This window comes from Colias eurytheme, chromosome 1 (assembly GCF_061535395.1).
Source record: "Colias eurytheme isolate Ceu_HAF_F1 chromosome 1, ilColEury1 Martin Lab GWU primary, whole genome shotgun sequence".
NCBI classification, from domain to species: domain Eukaryota; kingdom Metazoa; phylum Arthropoda; class Insecta; order Lepidoptera; family Pieridae; genus Colias; species Colias eurytheme.
In genome coordinates, this window is record NC_142980.1 from 7,822,202 (window position 1) to 7,843,998 (window position 21,797).

Genomic DNA, 21,797 nt, shown 5'->3' on the forward strand with positions numbered 1-21,797 from the left:
ATTGTGGTGCTTTTTTTTTGTAATGAATTTACTACGCTACTGTATTTTCTTTGTTTTAGACTTTAGTTCAATACTTAATTAAACACCCATACAATTTTGTCACGAGTCGCCTCTGGTCAAACTAACCGTTATTAGTGTTACGTTTACTCAAAATACAAAAATGAAGAAAGTATTATTTTACGCTTATTAAATCTTTAAAACTAAAACAAAATGATGTGGAGGTAGGGAGGTGGATTTCCTCAATCGAAAAAGGGAGAGACTATTCTACTCGACCGGCCGGCCGTAAAGGCCCCGATTATTAATGGCGGAAAGTTGTATATATGCTCTGTAACGAAAACATTTCGCTTGCGCGATTCAGAGCAAAAAATAACATTTAAATAAAAATATTTTTTTGCGTATTATATTTTACGTATTATATTTTACGTTATAGTTTACGTTTTTTGCGTATTATATTTTACGTCAAGATACTATTTGGCACATTGATTTTTTTTGTAGCGACATCTCTTAGCTTCATTAAACCGACTTAATGCTCTAAGGCGACATCTAGTTCTTAAACGTATAAAAAAGCTTATAAAAATGCCAAATGCTACTGTGAGTGACATCTATCGACAAAATTGGGAACTGAGAAACGAGTTACGTTTTTTACTATGGCGATTGTAAGTCTTCTTGAGTGTATTAGTCTATGGTATTACTATAGTTCACATTTTATTCTGATGTATAACTAATATTCCTGTAAAGTTTCATCCAATTCCGTCCAGTAGTTTTTATGTGAAAGAGTACCAAACATGCATCAATTCCATCCATAAATCTTTACTTACAAACTTGCGCGTTTATAATTTTATGGTAAGTATGATTTAATTAAATATATTTCTAATACTATTAATACTATTAAAATACTTCCATTCCACTTTGAATACTTAAGTTAATGCAAACATTTACTAAGGGCGTATTCAGAAAGAAAGCTTGAAACTTATAAGCGCTTATCTGCTTCCTTTGTGTAGAACAAACCAGCAAGCGCCGATAAGCGCTTATAAGTTTCAAGCTTTCTTTCTGAATACGCCCTTAGGCCTATAAGTTTCAAGAGTTGTAAGGAAGAGCTTTATATGTTATACTAGCGGTCTGCACCGGCTTCGCCCGTGGTACATATTTACGTTTTCTCTACATAAGAACCATCCTCGTAATTCAATGAATATAATAAAAACAGAATTACCGAAATCGGTCCACCCGTTCACGCGCGATGCCGTGACCAAAGAAAGCGGGTTTCATTTTTATATAATATATAAGACAAAGGTAAGTAGAGTAATATAGTAGTTGATTTTGTAGAAAATTTAATTATTACAAAATTGTATAACCTTGATCAACTCAAATCTATCTACTTGCTATTATTATCAATGTTTATTGTAAGTGTTGCCCTTATTATGCGCTTCAATAAATTAAAAATATTACTATTAAGGCAAGGTTTTCGATAAACTAGTCATTTTAAACACAGCAAGAATTACCAATCACAGTAATGCTATATGAAGTATACATGTTTTATTGACACTTTCGCGTATTTGCTGAATATTTATACTTATTATCTAAGGCTGGTAATGTCTTCCCAAGTGTTGTGATTCGTGTAACTTCCTTGTGGCTTGGTAAACATCACGTTCCTTGTCGGGATATTTTGTCGGCAAGTTCGGAGAGTGCAGATTTACTTTTGCTGCGTATCTATAAAATATAAATAATACAGTTAAAAAGAAACACTAAAAACACACACTTTAATAAGATAAAATAAAAATGCAATTCTGATAATAATCTGTATTCCCTTAGTACCAAAAAATACAGATTAAAAAAGGGAATGAATGAATTTTCATATATTTTAAACTGTGAATTTATTAAGGACGCTGTCACAAATCTGCGTTACTCAAATTTAGGTATCTAACGACGTAACTTTGTTCGCGGCAATATCACGCTCACGTAAACATAGCGCATTCCATTTTATAGACCATCTTCATACTTGATATTATTTTTAATTTTTGATATTATGTATTTTTATTGAAATTGATTCCAGAAGATTACTAGGAACTTTAAAAATTCATTTTGTTACTTTTATTAGTAGGTACGATCCTAATAAGTATGTTAGTATATTTAAACAACTTAAAAAAGTGTGACTATTTTACATCATTATTTCATTGAATAATAATCTATGAATTGTATACAATATCAAAGCTTTTTAAGAAATGTAGAATTATTAACATACATATGATGTTACCGGCACTGTATTAAATCCGGCATTGTATACAATTCTTAGTAAATGTATGTTATTCCGAAAAATAGTCGGAATGAAATAAATTATAGGTATTCGTCACATAACACATTACCTAGGATACTCTTAAATCTGAACTTTTCCTACGTAGCAAACACATTTGCAAGTGTGGGTAGTTTTTGGGGTAGCTATTAACCAATATGAGGTCAAAACTAAAATCCAAGATGGCGCCGACGAAAATTTTACATATTTTCGTCATGGGTGTCATTTTCAAGGTTTTGGAGTAGCTATTAACGAATATGAGGTTAAAACCAAAATCCAAGATGGCGCCGACGAAAATTTGACTTTTTTCGTGATGGGTGTCATTTTCATGGTTTTTGGGGTAGCTATTAACGAATATGAGGTTAAAACCAAAATCCAAGATGGCGCCGACGAAAATTTGACTTTTTTCGTGATGGCTGTCATTTTCATGGTTTTTGGGGTAGCTATTAACGAATATGAGGTTAAAACCAAAATCCAAGATGGCGCCGACGAAAATTTGACATCTTTTCGTCATAGGTGTAATTTTCTTAATAATAATTTTATTTTTGACCTCATATTGCGTAATATGGTGGATATTTTTTTGATAATTTTTGACCTCATAGCTACCCCAAAAACCATGAAAATGACACCCATCACGGAAAGATGTAAAATTTTCGTCGGCGCCATCTTGGATTTTATTTTTGACCTCATATTGGTTAATAGCTACCCCAAAAACCATGAAAATGACACCCATGACGAAAAGATGTAAAATTTTCGTCGGCGCCATCTTGGATTTTAGTTTTGACCTCATATTAGTTAATAGCTACCCCAAAAACCATGAAAATGACACCCATGACGAAAAGATGTCAAATTTTCACCGGCGCCATCTTGGATTTTAGTTCTGACCTCATATTGCGTAATATCCACCCCAAAAACCATGAAAATGACACCCATCACGCAAATTTGTAAAATTTTCGTCGGCGCCATCTTGGATTTTATTTTTGACCTCATATTGGTTAATAGCTACCCCAAAAACCATGAAAATGACACCCATGACGAAAAGATGTCAAATTTTCGTCGGCGCCATCTTGGATTTTAGTTTTGACCTCATATTAGTTAATAGCTACCCCAAAAACCATGAAAATGACACCCATGACGAAAAGATGGCAAATTTTCGTCGGCGCCATTTTGGATTTAAGTTTTGTCAAATTGCTTTACCCCACCAATCCGTTCAACAACCCATAAAAAAAGAGGATCTCAGTCAACATAATTTTTAAAACATAATTTTAAATGACAAATAACTGGAATATGAAACTTATACTGTTTACTCTTATAAAGTATCAAATATTTCAAATCACGAAAACGACAGTATACGCACAATAATCTTTTTCTAATTCGTTTTTATTTTTGGGACGAGGAGCGATACACCCGTCCTTCCAAGAGCGCTTCTGAGCGCGGTCTGACGACCCGCGAGAGCAAAATGTATGAAGAAATCGACAAGTATTTTTAATTTAGCTTATAATTGAAATAAAATTTTGATTTAGATACAAAAAAATTATCACAATCTATAAAGGACTATATATCCCTCAATAGCGGCCTTTACACGCAAACTCTATCGCGCGTTCTGTGGATCGTACAGGATTACGCGCGGGAAAGCCTGCACGTTCAATCGCTCGCGATTACCTTTGTATGTCTTAACTACGACACTTGTTCTTTCGCGCGCGATTATTCGTGTTTGCTTTCCTTTGCGGAATGAGCGGCCGTGTAAAGACTAATCGCCTGTGATAGACCGCGTGAAAGAGGCGCGTGTTGGAGTGTGTGCAATGCACACGGTTTTATCGACAACCGCGCGTGATTGAAGTGAAAAATGGAGACAAGATATCGGGTGGCGCAAGTTATCATGGTTGCTGGTTTAATTGAACTCAAAAAACTTTGCATTTTTTTTACAACTAAATCACGATTAGCGTCAATTAAACCTTTTTCTTTACAAAAGTCGATAAGTTTTTTATATGCTTGGTCTTTTAAATTCTTGTTTTTGTACTCTTCCGATTTTCCAGAGACATGGGAAAGATCTGTATAAAGTAATAAGCTCCAATACTAATCCTTGCTCAACGTGCGTATGTCCGCCATCTTATTCGTGCGCGAAAGAATTTATGTGTAAAGGCAACCTGTGTACAATCGTGAGTGCGCGTTTGCGCGCACGACTGATGAGCGCGGCATGTGGTCTATCCTTCCGTCCCCTGCACCCTTTATACGCACGATCTTTCACACACGATTGCTGTTTCATGCGCGATAGAGTTTGCGTGTAAAGGCCGCTAATAATTTATAGGTAAGAAGATAGATTAGGCTTTTAATTTTCTTAAAAGTGTACCGGTTTAGACCCCATTAGCGGCCTTTACACGCAAACTCTATCGCGCGTTCTGTGGATCGTACAGGATTACGCGCGGGAAAGCCTGCACGCTCAATCGCTCGCGATTACCTTTGTATGTCTTAACTGCGACACTTGTTCTTTCGCGCGCGATTATTCGTGTTTGCTTTCCTTAGCGGAATGAGCGGCCGTGTAAAGACTAATCGCCCGTGATAGACCGCGTGAAAGAGGCGCGTGTTGGAGTGTGTGCAATGCACACGGTTTTATCGACAACCGCGAGTGATAAAAGTGAAAAAAATGGAGACAAGATATCGGGTGGCGCAAGTTATCATGTTTGCTGGTTTAATTGAACTCAAAAAGAAAAAGAAACGTTCAGTGTGGGTTAAAAAATATAGACAGCAATATGCCTTTGATTAAAGAATTAAGAGAAAACTATCCAGACGATTTCAAGAATTATTTGCGTATGAATAATGAGTTATTTAATATACTGATAAATAAAATCAAGTTTAAAATATCAAAACAAGATACTGTTATGAGAGAATCTTAAAAAATCTTGGTTTTGTACTCCTCCGATTTAATTTTCCAGAGACATGGGAAAGATCTGTATAAAGTAATAAGTTCCAATACTAATTCCTTGCTCCACGTGCGTATGTTCGCCATCTTATTCGTGCTCGAAAGAATTTGTGTGTAAAGGCAACCACAGTACAATCGTGAGTGCGATTGCGCGCGCGACTGATGAGCGCGGCATGTGGTCTTTCCTTCCGCGCCCTACACCCTTTATACGCACGCTCTTTCACGCACGATTGCTGTTTCATGCGCGATAGAGTTTGCGTGTAAAGGCCGCTATTTTTTTGCATTTTATGCGATCATTGTGCTGGGAAAATCGTATTTCAGCGACAATTTTGTATGACGTCGTACAATTTTTATAAGATGGTCGTAGAACTGAATATATTATCTTTAAATTAAGATATTACTTTGTTCTCACGTGTAAGTGCTTTGAGTTAAAATTGTACCGTAAAATAGCGGTTTTTGTTAAAAAACTGTTATAGCACCCTTAAGTTGTTTGTATTGTACCTTATTCCAGCAATATCAATTTCGTAATGACCACTCAAGATGTATTCGTTCGTAACCTTTTGCGGGATGCCATCCTTATCCAGATTTTGAACAAACCCAAGGCAGACCTGAATAAGATAAATGATAATTATTAAGGTTATTTCGTCATAAAAATAAATCTACCAAAAACAACCGAATTTTAAATGGCAACGCATTTACAACACATAATCATCATCATAATCCACCACACTGGCCCTTGCAGGTTGGCAGATGTCACATGTCGTGGAACAGATTATATCAAGAAGCTTATATCTAATACACTGGAGATTGCACTATGACCATTAACTTGTAACAAGAAAATATGACGTTGAATGACGCCTGTATGTTTTTTATCTCTTTCACACCTAACTTGGCAAGTTGGTGTGAAAGGGATAAAAAAAATTTTCTTGTTACAAGTTAATGGTCATAGTGCAATCTCCAGTGTATTAGATATAAGCTTATTGGATTATACAAAAGCAAAAAGTACCTGTTTCTTGAACGTAAACCCATAGCTCGTGGTGGTGGTTTGTCCGCAGTAATTGCCGTCCCTGTATATAGGCTCGCCGCCCCACGACCACAGGTCCAACTCGTGGTCGTGGTCCGTCAACAGCAGCTGCACGTACTGCCTGTGCACGCCCTCCTTACGCTGTTGTAATAAAGCGTCCCGCCCGATGAACGGTATGTGTTTCTGTTACGAAAAAAAAATTGGTTGTTTGTAAAGTAGGTTTACGATCGAGATGTTTACGTGATAACGTCTTATTGGTGGCAGCGCTCGAGATGAGACGGGAGATCGGTCCGTCTCTCTCTCGTTATACCTGCGATCGCGCTCGTGAGGTTTTGGTGTGACACAATTAGTTTCTGAACATGTCACCCGACTAAAACGATTTTAAAAACGTTATCACGTTAAAAAAATTGTGAATACGATTTATAATATACAGGGTGTTCCACTATTGGTATACTAAGCGCGAAGGGACTTGTAGTTTTGCATACACTGATCACGTAAAAAATACTTAAACAAAATTACGTAAAAATTTTGTGCAAAATTTTATGTTTTCTTCTCTAGCTTCGCGCAGCTGGCATATACTGCTTCTCTAATGTGAGCATTTTGTCTATGAAAACATAATCTTAAACGATAGCTCACGTGCTGGTGGCAAAGTTGGGCGGGTTTCTTGTTATGAGTGTTCACATACAGTTTTAAGAATGCATCTATTTGAAAAAAAAATGCGTCTGGAATTTAAGTATTTTTTACGTACGTAGCGTATGCAAAACTATAACTTCCTTTGAGCTTAGTATACCAACAGTGGGACACCCTGTATATTTATTTATCTTCGCCTGGTTAAGGAAAATAACTGTTAAAATTGTGAAAGTACATTTCAGCGTTATCATATACATCGTTAGCCACATATTTTATCATTAGTTGGAGAAAATGAATTTTTACTCCTTGTACTCACGTCGAACTTAACCCGCCACGTGCGCCCGCACTCTAGCGGCGTGGTCATAGTGTCCAGGTCCTGTCCCCAGAACGCGAAGAATTTCTCCACGCGCAGCGACCGCGCCGCGTAGTAGCCCACGTGTGTGATGCCGTACTTCTCACCCTCTGTTGTGAGCCGGTTGTATACGTGCAGCGCGAACTGGTGACAAATTATTCCTTTTTGAAGTGAAAACTTAGGATAAAAAGTAATAAAAAAAAAATAGGATAAAAAGTATCCTATGTTTAGCTATTTTCAACCAAATCAGTTCGGCTGTTCTTGATTGACTTTTTTACTTATTAAGAATTTCCAATTAACCGTTTGTTTGAACGCACTAATCTCGGGTACTATTTTTGGGATGGATTCAAAAATTCTTAAACCACTGGATATGGAAGTTAACAATGAGTTCTACAGACTACATGTTATAATTATCTCCAGTATCCTTCAAGCGAAAGATATCAATGTAGTTTTTACTTTTATACATAACTACATAATTTCACATAACTACATAAATAGTTCTCTATTTGATACAAACAAAATACACTTAAAATACCCCTGATTTAATATCGTGTCGATGACAATAAATTTATTTCTTCCACACTGAAATTACCTCATTAGGTATATAGAGCACGTAACCGAGTTCACCCGTGTGCGTGAGATTCATAGCGCGAACACCGTTAGCGAGACCCACGTCTAGCTCCTTAAATGTGAAGAAGGGAAAGTTGGACGGAGACAGGTCCGTGTCCGTGAGTTCAGACAGCAGGCTCCTGGTGAACGGGCCTAGTATGCAGATGGCCGTGTACAGTGACGTCACGTCGGAGAGAGTCACCGAGCCGTTGGGCGGCAGGTGACGTCTGATCCACACCTTGCAGCGCGTCTGTTGGATCGTTGGCGCGATCATCATGTAACTGAAATAATGCTCGTGATCTATTAAGTCGTTCAAACTTCAAATACATTTTTTCGACACGTCCTTTGGAGAGCATTTTTTAAGCCGGCGCCAGACATATGTTCAAATACGCAAATATCTACAAAGTCGCGAAGTGTAGCACTGACATTTGCGTTGTGCAAAGTTTGAACACATATTTGTAGTTTGCCATCATGTGTCGGTTTTAGTGCGCACATCAAAATAAACAAAGTTCAAAATTTGTGCGGCCTGCCACACTTGTTGCAGTGTTTAGTCGCGTGTGCGCCGCTAAACGGAGCAGTTGTATGCAATAGTTAATCTGTGAGTGGTATTGAGTTTGAGTGAGAGAAAATGTGTGCTCAAACTTTGATCCCAATGTCTGGCGCCGGCTTTACAGATGCACGATTTCAAAGCACGATTCACGCTACACCGTGCCGGGGACGGGCCGTGACCCGTCTGTGCAAGATCGAATCACGGTCAGGCACTTAACAGTTAACACAAAAAGTATAATACTTGATCTAGCCACGGACGGGGCACGACCATGGTCGCAGCACGGTATAGCGTAAATTCTCCTTAAAGCAGCTTGACCAATTTTAATATATTTCTTCGGTAGGCCTGAGAATCGATCTTTAATTCTATGCTAATACTCACTGATTCTCCGAGATACGCGCCAAGCTGCAATCGTTCTCATATCCGCCGCGTTCGTTCTGCATCCCCGTGTGTATAATACTTCCGATCGGCACATCCACGTCGTTCGAACACAAGTACTGTAGCAGTTCCACTACTTCGTTGCCCTGAGACTATAATATGAAATCGGAATACAATTGTAACCCAGGCCGTGCAAATATTAGTATGAATGTAGTACGAAAAATTTTATAGTAGAGGAGACCGTGGCAGATCTACCTTCACCGATCTGATAACCAGATGAGACGTATTTTTTATCAATTATAATTTATAAATAAATATGCCTATGATCAATTGCCTGTCAAAACATGCTCATGGCTTTTTTAACTTATTTTTAGGGTTCCGTACCTCAAAAGGAAAAAACGGAACCCTTATAGGATCACTTTGTTGTCCGTCTGTCCGTCCGTCCGTCCGTCCGTCTGTCAAGACCCTTTTTCTCAGGTACGCGTGGAGGTATGAGGCTGAAATTTATATCAATTACTCAGGTGTACTGTCCCTTGAAGCTGTGAAAAAATCAAACTTCTAAGCCAACGCAATCAAAAGATACAGCCGTTTATGCCGCAAATTTTCGACACTTGCAAGGGAATCAAAACCTACAGGGTGCTTCCCGTGAACTCAGAATCTTGAAATTTGGTACGAAGCAACGTCTTATAGCATAGATAAAGGAAAAATTACGAAAACCATACATTTTTAGTTACATCACATAATATATATTTTTTTAATAATTTTAAACTTACGACCCATTTCCTCATAAACGCGTAGAGGTATTAAATTGAAATTCATACCAAATACTCCTTTAAGGTGTAACAAAATCAAACTTCTATGTCAACGCAATCAAAAGAAACAAGGTTTGTACGGAACCCTCGGTGCGCGAGTCCGACTCGCTCTTGGCCGGTTTTTTTTTTTATTTGCACACAATTATTTGACAAATTAAAGTGATCCCAGAATGCACGTGAATCATTTGCCATTTGAAAACAATGTAAGTGTAAAGATATTTTAAATATTATTTAAGTTATGTACCTGTAAATCAATTTTGGTAAACGACGAATAGTCGGCTAGACCGATAGCTTCTCTACAAGCCCAATATTCCCTTTGCACTGTTTCGAACCAGTGCGGCTTGCCGAAGGTTTTCGTATAGGCTGTCTTGAACGGCCTGGGTTTGTCTGCGTCTTTATCTATAAATATGTTGGAAAATTTATGGACAGTATTTTAATAGGAATACTGTCCATAAAATAAATTTTTCAATTTCAGGTTTCACAAGCGGACGAACCCGCGGGCAAAATCAAGTATTTTTGTGGCTCATGTGTTATTTTGCTACGTTTTTTTAATAATAACAAAGAAATCTATTATATTATTCACATAAAACTTTGGCACTTATAATTTAGAAGGTTAGTATTTGTGAAGTGTACAAATAAACAAAAAAACATACAAAATTTCGCATTTACAATAATTATTAGTAGTATAATACATGTAATCTTACCAACAGGTTCGAACCAAGTGGGCCGCTCGTAGCCCATCACCTGTCCGAATACAGCGCCCTTGTCCCTAAGCGTCGGGTAGATCGGTGACAGGCGAAGGTTACGGCCTGTCTCAAACTCGTGGAAGGGATACGATAGACCATAGTGAACACCTAAAATATACCTACTTTTCACAATCTCCGTACAAATCTTTTAATGAATCAATTAAATTTCATATTTTGTAAGGTCAGATAGACTATTCTAATAAATAAAGACAGTTTTGCAAAGGCAATATAAGCTTAATAACCTTTATCAAATATATAGTTTGTAGACAGACATTTTGTAACATGAAATTAAAGAAAGAAGAATGTATTGTCCTGACACAAAAAAATAAACAATTTTTTTTTATTTCTGATAACTGCACACACTCCAATTTCGTTACCTGGGGCTTCTTTAACCCGATCCCTCAGGAATCGTTTATTATTATGCAATCCGAGGAAGCGGCTGATGTCCAGTTCGTACATGTCGTATTTTGTGTATCCTTCGACTATTTCGTCCACAGTCGCCTCAGCCACCCCGCCGGCCGCCGATATGCCAACCGTCTTCATACCAGCCGCTACGTGGTAATTGAACATCTGATCAAAATTCAATTCCTTAGTATACGAATATTCAAGTGGAATTACGTTGGAATCGAGTAGACTATAGAGTAATATTATAAATGCGAAAGTTTGTGAGAATGTGTGTGTGTTTGTTACTCTTTTACGCAAATACTACTAAACCGATTACAATGAAATTTAGCACACATATAGAGGGTAACTTGGATTAACACATAAGATAGGTTTCATCCCGGAAATCCGACGAGAACGGGAACTATGCGCGTTTAGCTTTGAAAACGCGGGCGAAGCCGCGGGCGGAAAGCTAGTATCTATATAATTTAACAGATGTGACTGTGTGACTGTACTTCATCTAACTTCTGTTTTATCTTTTAAGATTACTTAGCAAGTAAGTAAGTAGATTGAAGAATAACTGAAGTTGATCCTTATTTATGATAAAATGATGACAGTTCTTTATTTACCATTGTCTTTTGATCTAAATGTAAATTTATGACTTTTTAAACTGCAAATCCTTGTATTCATTGCTTGAAAACGTGCAAATTATACTTTTGGTTGAATAACTTATAGATGAGACGCTAAACAAATATTTAAAGACTTACCAAATCCATCTTCGTTGTAGACTAAATAGATGATAATGTCTTCGCAAAACGTTGAATAACACGAATTTAGCTGCCTCATAACAGCTTCATTCATGATATTCAACGATTCGAAAAAACACAGCTTTCTGCATAGTCGGCGCTTCTTTTGTACTTCCTTCCACCGTTGCAATTATCATGAACTTTATGCAGGGTGTCTCAATAATGGTGGATAGTCTAGTTCGTGCGTGTGCGGGAGGGAGGGAAGAGCGGTGTCAACACCACCCGTTGAAAATTTCTATCCAAACAACTTGCGGGTTACTCAATTTTTGTAAAATTTAGAAAATTCCTAATATTTCTCCAATTTGTGGACATCACGTCTGTAGTTCGGGACGTAACTGCGGACGTGGTGTCCACAAATTCCAGAAAACGTCGAATATTTCAAAATTTCCAAAAAAATGGCGTATACCGCGAGCCGTTTCAGACACAATTTTGTCAGCGGGTGGTGCTAACCCCTCTCTTCACATCTCCCGTACACGCACGATTTAGATTATCCACCATTGTCAGGACACCCTGCATACCGCCCTGTACAATGTAGATCATAACATTTCCATTTACTGCTAGTGTCAGTACTTTTCTTTTTAATTTTTAAAATATACTTACTTCTTTTTTAATAAATCTTTCTTACAGCAGTCTAAATATGAATACAGAATAAACATTGCTACGCATTTTTATAATATAACTAAATATAGTCAAAAATAAACTTGAAAAAAAAAAATACGCTTCCATAAGAGAAAAAACCTCCAACCAAACTTGTACATCTTTAAATTTGCAATATCTCAATAATTATTAGGTAAATAATTATTGAGATATTGCGATTCTTACTAACACTTTGTACAATTTGTAGACAGCCAATTTTACCACTAATATAATTTATTGTATGCAGTATAATCATGAGAAAATAGTATCAATTAGCTACAAGGTACAAAATTAAGGGGGATAATGTAAATAATATTACCTCAGGTGCTTCCCCGACAATCCACTTGCAATCCGGTGAAAATGCTTCCAGACCATTGCAAAGTTTGTGCAAGACGGCTTGGTTCAAACTGGGTACGCGCTTCAGCAATTCTTGGAGGAGCACGTGGAAGTGGTCCCAGTCCTCTGGGAGACACCGTTGGGCTGAGTTCTCAACTGTTTATATACATTTACCGTTCAATAATGTACGATTAAAAAAACTTAGCAAGTAAAAAAAATCGCTTATTTGCACAATTATCGTCTTGCGAAAACAGTACACGGTTGTTTAGAGCTATTACGCACTGTCGACCAGTCGCCGGCGACTCAGTTGCCGGCGACTGGACTTACTCCTGGACGACTGACGACTCAGTGCGCAAGCCCCTATTTAAACTATAGTAAGTCACAGTCGCCGGCGACTGAGTCGCCAGCGACTGGTCGACAGTGCGTAATAGCTCTTATAAAAGGAAAATAAAAAAACTAACGCATATAAATTTCCAAAAACAACAATTTTTGTAAGTTGACTCGCATCGTCGCGTCGTGCTGTAGCTGTAGGGGATAAAGATTGATTATTCATTATAATATTATGTATATTATTATTTCACTTTAGATTTTATTAAATTATAGGTTGCTGGTGCGCATAGCGAAACTTATTTCCAAGTAATAATTAGTTGCATATGAAACGTTAAAAATAACCTAAAGAAAGGGGAAAAAAACATAGTTTTTTTTATTATTTTTTTTTTTGTAAGTCTATTACTAACAAAGTTATTTAATATAACCAGGTACATAATGAAAATTGCTAAAATTTATAATAATTATGATAGCCATGCGATCTGTTACGCGAGGTGAATGAAACCTCTTTTAAAAAAAAATGATTTTATTATTTAAACTTGATTTTAACACAATAATTAAATTTAGAGAATTAATACACAGACTTACTATATGAATTTGCCGGCAACCGTACTCTGAGGATGTTGGATGTAGACTGACTGGATGAGGGACGCATAGGAATCATGGCGGGAAAGGAATGTGCTGACAGTGAGAAATATCAAATGGCGTTACAACGTCTAGATAACCGGTGTTGATCTTTAATTCTCCAATTGGATCAAAATAGAGTCCTGCACTACGGGTGATTGGATGAATAAATTCTTGTTGATACCGATCTGGAGTTGAACTGTAACTGAACTTTCTTGCAGTTCAGTTAAAAGATGAGAATAATGATTGCGTTGACTGAACTGCGTTTTTAAGAATTCTTTTAATTGTTCCCATGTCCCGAATTCTTTAATGGAACAAGCTACTTCCGCTCTACCGCTTAATTGACTTAAAATATATTTGAATAATATAATATGGGCTTTTGTTTATCTGATGCATATTCGTATGCGTTATTACAATTGACGATAAATGAATTTAAAGTTTCTCTATTCCCATCATACTTCATAGGGCTTAATGAATTTAAAAAGAATATTATTATCTAATTCAGCCATGGCTAATGCGGCTGCGGCTTGTCTGGTCATTCGTGGTGAGCCCACGGGAGATTTAACAGATTCACTATCACTAGGAATTACTTCCGGAACGGGAATAAACAATTTGCTATCGTCGACACGCGATTTTGACATAATATTTTAGGTTTAATATTTTATATTTAAAAATGAGACGAAACAATTTAAACTTAAATGGATTTGTATAAAATAACGACACATAGAAAAAACACAAATAATTATATACGGGCTCTCTCGCTATGTTGATAATACAGTTAAACAATAATAAACGACTTACAATGTATAAACGGCGACGATAAGCGATGCGGTGACAAACATCCGGTACATTATCAATGTTTCTTAGAATACCTATGTTTTGAACTTCGGTTTTTGGGAACTTTCTCGGGACACGTCACACGACGCTACTCCACGGACAGGAACAGGCAGGTGTCCAATTTCAGGACACGCGCAGGGATGATGAGTGCCTGTAGCACTCCGACGCAGGAAGAAATCACGTCGATGGATATTCAATATAATATATTCTTTCGATAATTGGATCTTTCACCAAATATTTGTAGATTTGCGCTTTATGGGACACTTGAAACCTTCCGGTTTAGCACTTTATGCACCTTGGATTTTTACACTTTGGATTGACGCACTTTACAGTTTTCGGACTGTAGAAAACGAAAACGCGGAAAACGGAGTGAGTCTAGGGTTGCTTGGCACTGGAATATCCGTATCCCACCGCTGCCACCAAAATGTTACGCGAGGTGAATGAAACCTCTTTTTTAAAAAAAATGATTTTATTATTTAAACTTGATTTTAACACAATAATTAAATTTAGAGAATTAATACACAAGACTTATATGAATTTGCCGGCAACCGTACTCTGATGATGTTGGATGTAGGACGGATGTAGGATACTGGATGAGGGACGCATAGGAATCATGGCGGGAAAGGAATGTGCTGACAGGATAGTTTAGGGATGGCTGTATGCATTAGTGCATACAGTCTTGAGATATAACAGATCGCTAGCCTGTGCCATTAGAAGTATATTCGCAATGTTCATAACAATAGCATAAGCACAAAATAAAAATAGAATAATATATTTTATGAAAGTATTGTTTCCTTTTATATACCTAAAAAAATGCATTTCTTAGCTACAATTTTTAATTAATATAAAATAAAACTTACTCTCTTCTTCATAAACAGGTTTGGCTATCGGCTCAAATCCTCCAGCTAGGATACACCCATCCCTTTCACGTAAATATATATAGCCATCTGGATCGCGCACAACTGTAACAAATAGAAATCATTGTGTTTTTAATAGTTTTCAATTTTGATAACATACCTACATATCTTCTTAAGTTCTTTAACAATTGATAAATATAAAAACATTGGATATTGATACCTGGTGTCATTGGATCCAGATTTTCAATACGTTTAGTGTGCAAATAATAATGTTCACATGGCAGTAATGGTACTTTAACTTGTGGTTTGGCGAGTTGTCCAACCTTGAAAAATATACTTGATTAAATTTCCATTTTGAGTACAATACGTTTGGAATATAAAAATAATGATTCACTTACCTGCCTTGCCCAAAATCCAGCACAGTTAACAAAATATTGACATTCGATGGACCCTTGGGTGGTGTCGACTCCGGAAACCCGACCGTTCTTAGAATGAACTGCAGTTACGGAACATTCTTCCATTATTCCTACACCTGCAAAATTTCACAACTTCAAATCCCAATTAATCATTAAGGTTTAAAATGGGCTGGTGCATGAAGTTCAAAAAGCAATGCAAGAATCTATAAAATTAGAAGCTTAAATCTATGTAATATATTTTTATTTAACAATTAAGTGCATAATTGCTAGTCACCATTGTCAGTAGCTTCCCTCATGAGTGACATGCAAAAAAGGTATGGATCGCCAACACCATCGCCTGGTATCCAAAGTCCACCAAGGACGTCCTCAACATTAAGCAATGGCCAAATTTCTTGACAGCGTTTTGGACTAACAAGCTCACATGGGATGCCCCAGGACCTATCTGAGGCAAATATACAAATTGTCTAATCTGGTATTATAACTTAGATTGAAATAAATGAAAAGGATATAAACACTTACAATACTGTTAAAAACTATGAAACCAATCAAAATAAACAAGTAATAACCATTCAATGTATGTATCCATCGCGCCTAACTAGAATATTAAATGCTATTATGGTGGAAGCAGGCCCATTAAATAGTGAAGATGGTACAAGATTACATTTAAAGTAATGCACATAAAGAGCAGATAGTTCAATAGATACACAAAACTCTATTCATCTACAAGGTGAAGGTTGTGTTTATCATTGTAACCATCTTCTAGTACGCCATCATAGGTGCATACATGTTTACATTATGTTTTAAATTATTATTCACCCTATTCATACCGAAATAATCTTTTCAATTTTTTGTATTGCATTGTTTGTATTATTAGGAACACAAAACCCTTTTATTTAACTGCACGTCATTTACTAACTTATGTGAATACAGGGTGTCCGGTATATAATGAAAATAACATAAGGTTAAAATAATTCAGAAAAAAAATCTATCCTAAGTGTTAACTTTAATAAGGTTAGGTAGGTTAAAAACAAAAATACCAATGTTTTTGGGAATCAAATGCCGCGACTGTGAATGGTAATAAAAATAAATGAACGATAATAATATAACAACTGAACTGCTTAAAATTTAGTTGTTTATCCCTATAGGCTTGAATTTTATCATTTGGATGTTATTTGTTAGTAAACTACTTTATGTAAAGAAAAAAAAGGAATGTGCTAATGAAAGTATAAAGTGACATAGGGATAGGAAAGGAACTCACACAATAAGGGAATATGCATCTGGGAACATTCAAGGTAGGTTAAAAATAAAATTGTTACATACACTGACTGACTTTTCATTCGCCTATAGACAGTCATTCTGTCCCTAGTTCTTGCCAACAGAAGAGATCCACACTGCTTCCAGCCAGTTTCTCTCCCACGCGATTCGAGATCTTTAAGAAGTTGTATGGAAGACTGAGCAATTCGTACTTGGGCTAAGGATGGCTTAAAAGCACCAACTAGACCTGATGAATGCCACCGACTCCCTGCTCCAATCCTAAGAGATATTGTTACTGGTTTTTTTATCTGTGTAGATTGTAAAGACTTGCATCATACCAGATGGATCACATTTGCACTATATATAGTACTAGAGGTCTGCCCCGGCTTCACCCGTGGTACATATTTCGCAATAAAAGGTAGCCCATGTCCTTTCTCCGGTATCAAAATATCTCCATACCAAATTTCATGCAAATTGGTTCAGTAGTTTAGGCGTGATTGAGTAACAGACAGACAGACAGAGTTACTTTCGCATTTATAATATTAAGTATGGATATAGATTAATAATCATCAAATGCATTATATGAAAACTGAAATAGCCCTTGATTCTTGAAGAAGTAGAATTCGATATAATCCATATTCCTACCAATTTATTTATATAGGATTCTCAGTGATATAACCCAATATACCAGTATAAATGAACAATTAATAAAATTCATTTAAAGTAATTACATATTTAAACTTTAGATAATATTGAATACATATCATTAGGTGTTTGAAATAATAAAAATGTGAAATATAAGATTTCAACATCAACAATTATCAACTTCTATGTTTTGAAGCTTACCCAAGCAAGTAAATAGGTAGGAATGAAAAATCAATACTTACCTAATCCCTAATGACTACAAATTATAATAAGTATTCATCTTTAAAGAAATGTATATGATTTTAGTTGATAGTTTGTAGTGCTTGATTTATTGAGCATGTATGCTATAAATTAAAATATGAAATGTCATTAACATAACAAAGGATCATGTAACTAGAACATTTTGTGACTCGCAGATATACTTTATACAACTGTTTTATTTCTAAATTTAGTCAGTATTAATTGCATTTATTAGAGCAAGACATGAAAATCAATAGAAGCGTTAAATTTTCTTACCTTTCTTTTTCTATGACGATGGTTTCTCCACCCCATCCTCGTTTTGATAAATGATAAGCCACAGCGGCTCCCATAACGCCTCCGCCACATATTACTACCTTGGCTTTGGTAGGCAAAGTTGTTAAGCAATTGTTCAGATTTTCTGTCTGATCCAATGCATCAATGCTAGATAACGATCGTCGTGCTATACCCAAGTATTTATATGCACTATATTTATATACACCATGTCTGAAGCGATTAGACAACATCTCGAATCGTTACTGCGCATAAACGCGATTGCACTACAGGGTTCAAAACCACATCAATAATTTCGAATTAGATAGGTACCTATCTATAAAAACATTGTATGCGCCGAAGTTTGAACTGCGCTAGGTGTCTGCTTAGATTCGGATTTGATACAGATCGACGATCGTTCGATATAAATAAAGAATTTGACCTGTGAGTTTGACAGATTACTAGTTACTAGAGAATAGAGATTATAGACAGAATAAACATAAACATTATTTATTTGACATATTGACACTAAACCGTAGCTGCGTAGCTATAACTGGAATTTTCAGTATGAACATTAACTTGACAAGGAAATATTCATACTGAAATCTCCAGTGTATTAGATAGGTATAAGCTTCTTGATAAACCCATAAAGCATTATACCAACATAAACCTAACTAAATTAAAAAAAAAGTAACACTATTTCGGGGATATAATAATTATAATTTGGTCGTTGGATGAAACTGTGGTAAGGTCGGGCGTTTTGGGCGTTCGCCGTTGGTGTGAAAATATCACAGCTATAATACTATTGTAGAGCATTGTTATAAAGGCGAAAGTTTGTATGGATGTTTGTTACTCTTTCACGTAAAAACTACTGAACCGATTATGTACAATGTTTAGCACACATATAGAGGGTAACTTGGATTAACACATAGGATAGGTTTTATCCCGGAAATCCCATGGGAACGGGAACTATGCGGGTTTTCCTTTGAAAACGCGGGCGAAGCCGCGGGCGGAAATCTAGTAAACATAATTATATTTTGATGTCTGGGGAAGATAGCTAAAAATCTCCATGTTTCAGAGAATTTATATTTTGATTGGCTGATTTTTACTTGGTATAATATAAGAACTACCTGATCGATATAGCAAGTTTTTAAAAGCCAAATGGAAAACCTTTTTTATGTGATTTTAATTTTTTATGGGCCCTTGAAGTTATGAACATACTGGGTGATACTGGGTAATTTTATCTTTCTTGGCATTTAATTCTTTTTTTTATTCTATTCGAAGATTTAACGATAGTAAATGTTACCATACTGAATTGGCCTATCTTTCAGCTTAGCACACAAAAAAAAATCAAGCATCTAGCGCAATAATTCACGTCACCATAAATAAAAATCTCATCGTAGGTACTCGGCGATAGATGAAAAATTGAAAAAAATTTAATAACTCCGAAAATACGAAAAATCGCATAACACACATGGGAGTGATTCGGATAGCCCTCTTAGTCCTCTACCTCCCAGCTTCAGTATATCACTACTTTTTGGGACACCCTGTATAGTACCTAATCGATGTGATTAAGAATAATACCTTTATTGTATAAAAAACTTCATATATAACTACTGTTTCCAACTGTGATTTCCAACGACGTCATAGCTGTTTCCGATGATGATGATGTGGTACCAAGTGTGGTACAAATGTGGTAATTCGTGTCGTTTCCATGACGACACATAACGTCAACTTTGTACCGTGTATTCTTATAAACTTCTTATTTCCAATAATCATACGTATAATAAATAATACGTCTTATGACTAACTATTTCAACAAAATTGAAAATTAATATTTAAACGATGTCAATCGTGGAAATTACACAACATGATGAAGTCATATACACGATATTGGATGAACCTCCTCCTGAACCCCCCAAAACACCCAGGTAGGGAAAATTAATCGAAATCGTTTATTAAACATTTTTTTTTCATGGTCATAATGCACTGATACAATATATTTTGTAGATATGAGTCTAAATTAGAAAAGCAATTAAAAGAAACTAAGATTCCTCCAACCCGCCGCGATTTTGGATATGCTGAAACACCTCTAAAACAACCTGATCGGTTTTTGAAAAAAGGTGAGGGAATTGGACAGCCCTTAAAAAAATCGGACCATAAATGCTTCGTATCTGGAAATCTCCCTCCTGTTCCAAAACGTCCTCCACCCGGGAAGAACCCAGAAAAGCCTAAAATCAATTTCAAAGTTGTAAATATTAAAAAGGCGATAAAAACAAAACCTAAAGCCGTTGAGCCCAGGTAGGTAATTTCATGTGACTACTACCTATTTATTTATTTTTTCATGTGGTTATTTAAGGTACCTAATGCATATCACTGCATATTCGAATAAATGCATATTACAATGTGTTGATCATTAGAATAGGACAAATGATCATAGGTAGGTATATTTTAATAACATTTAAATAAATAAAACACACACACATACACACACATCCACCCACACTCACACACATACATACACATACACACACGCAAACACACACACAAACACACACAGCACACATTCACAGAGTTGGCTATTCTCCCTTTTATTTTTATTTTTAATTTTGCCTTTGTATAAATTTTCTTTTCATTTTTACCTTTATCAAGACCAAGATATTGTATTAAGGGAAGGGACTGGCTCTCTTAACACAGGCTATGCCTAGCAAGAGAACCAGAGCCTCATATTCAATTTTGTATAATCTAAGGGTGAAATAAATATTTATTTTATTTATTTATTTATTTCTTAATTGCACCGTATAGGTATACGGTTTTTATGCATTACTTGGTTTATAATATTATGAAGATATTAATTTTCAATGTATTGATAAACATGTTAAAATTTTTAACCAGAAAAAGGTTATATAACGGGAATTACCATGATGCCTTAAAGCCATTAAGTAGATAATTCCAGTAAGGGAAAATGTGATCCAGTAGTATTTTTGGGTTACGTTCCTAGAATCATTGAGTTTTAAAAGTTTTCACATTGTTTTTAGACTAGTGGATACTAGAGATGGCCACGTGAAAAAAATAAAAGGTTCAGGAGAAGTTCCAGAATTCTGTTTACGACCTGATTTTGGAAGAATGCCTGAATACTTAGTTAAAAGAAATAGAAAAATTCAGAGAGAAATTGAGAAAATTAGATACGCCGAGGAACACAAGGAGAGCCTTTGTAAACTTATTAATGAAGAAGAAAGAAAGAAGCTTTTGGAGGTGAGTTCTAAATCTTTATATTTTTAGTCAATTATATTATAATGATTAAAAATATGTACATTGTTTATATATTTAATCTATTACCTACTATTGCGTAAAAAGTATCGTTTTTATTTATAATAGGTATACTTAGATACCTTCATTTTTTCGTTGCAGGACCTTAAACACAATTGGCAGATGATGCAGAAAGCTTTTCTACAACTGCCAATGCTAACAGACACTATTCCAAAAATTCTTAAAAAAACAAAGATGGAGCAGGAATTGCGACAGCTCGAAAAGGATATAGCGCTCGTAGAATCGAATCCTTTCATTTATATTTATGAATAAACCGACTAATTTGTTGAGTGTTCCGTAAATTTTACTAGTTTTGAACTTTTGATATTAATTGGAAATGCACTCTCATTAAAATTACAATTTTTATGCTAGGTGACTTGATTCTAGGGATTTTATTAGGGTTACAAAGGCAAAAAGTGCGAAAAGTTATTTCCAGTTTATTTATATTTCTTTTCTATTGGCTGTTCATGTGAGACTGAATAAAAATGTCTAATTATTGAAAAAAAATGTCAGTTATTTTAACCTGAGATTTTTCGATTGAAAATTATGCAACA

General features: G+C 35.8%; 2 protein-coding genes across 3 annotated transcripts; one reads left to right on the forward strand and one right to left on the reverse strand.

The window, feature by feature from the left end:
* Positions 1-681: 681 nt before the first annotated feature.
* Positions 682-18,383, reverse strand: LOC149911106 (pyruvate dehydrogenase phosphatase regulatory subunit, mitochondrial). Of its 2 annotated transcripts, none has more exons than XM_090102857.1 (16): positions 17,941-18,383; positions 16,846-17,058; positions 15,800-15,963; positions 15,508-15,641; positions 15,330-15,432; positions 15,113-15,214; positions 12,448-12,620; positions 10,683-10,875; positions 10,264-10,413; positions 9,804-9,958; positions 8,751-8,899; positions 7,806-8,103; positions 7,178-7,357; positions 6,214-6,414; positions 5,709-5,815; positions 682-1,707 (listed from the first exon to the last, which is right to left on the reverse strand). In XM_090102857.1, exons 1-16 carry the CDS (start codon positions 18,186-18,188, stop codon positions 1,578-1,580), a joined length of 2,700 nt encoding a protein of 899 aa, XP_089958983.1. In that variant the 5' UTR covers positions 18,189-18,383; the 3' UTR covers positions 682-1,577. The 2 variants fall into 2 exon arrangements, with proteins under 2 accessions (XP_089958983.1, XP_089958993.1); XM_090102867.1 differs by lacking the exon at positions 17,941-18,383 and adding an exon at positions 17,667-17,810.
* Positions 18,384-19,217: 834 nt separating this feature from the next.
* LOC149911107 (enkurin) lies at positions 19,218-21,750 on the forward strand. Its single transcript, XM_090109963.1, has 4 exons — positions 19,218-19,865; positions 19,945-20,235; positions 20,973-21,189; positions 21,346-21,750. Exons 1-4 carry the CDS (start codon positions 19,780-19,782, stop codon positions 21,514-21,516), a joined length of 765 nt encoding a protein of 254 aa, XP_089966089.1. The 5' UTR covers positions 19,218-19,779; the 3' UTR covers positions 21,517-21,750.
* The last annotated feature ends 47 nt before the right edge of the window (positions 21,751-21,797 follow it).

Coding starts and splice junctions, on each gene's coding strand:
- LOC149911107 (XM_090109963.1), top strand. CDS start 19,780: ATGTCAATCGTGGAAATTACACAACATGATGAAGTCATATACACGATA. Junction 19,866..19,944: donor GAACCCCCCAAAACACCCAG/GTAGGGAAAATT, acceptor TATATTTTGTAG/ATATGAGTCTAAATTAGAAA. Junction 20,236..20,972: donor CCTAAAGCCGTTGAGCCCAG/GTAGGTAATTTC, acceptor CATTGTTTTTAG/ACTAGTGGATACTAGAGATG.
- LOC149911106 (XM_090102857.1), bottom strand. CDS start 18,188: ATGTTGTCTAATCGCTTCAGACATGGTGTATATAAATATAGTGCATAT. Junction 15,964..16,845: donor CGAATGAAAAGTCAGTCAGT/GTATGTAACAAT, acceptor TGCCTCAGATAG/GTCCTGGGGCATCCCATGTG. Junction 10,414..10,682: donor TCGGGTTAAAGAAGCCCCAG/GTAACGAAATTG, acceptor GGTATATTTTAG/GTGTTCACTATGGTCTATCG.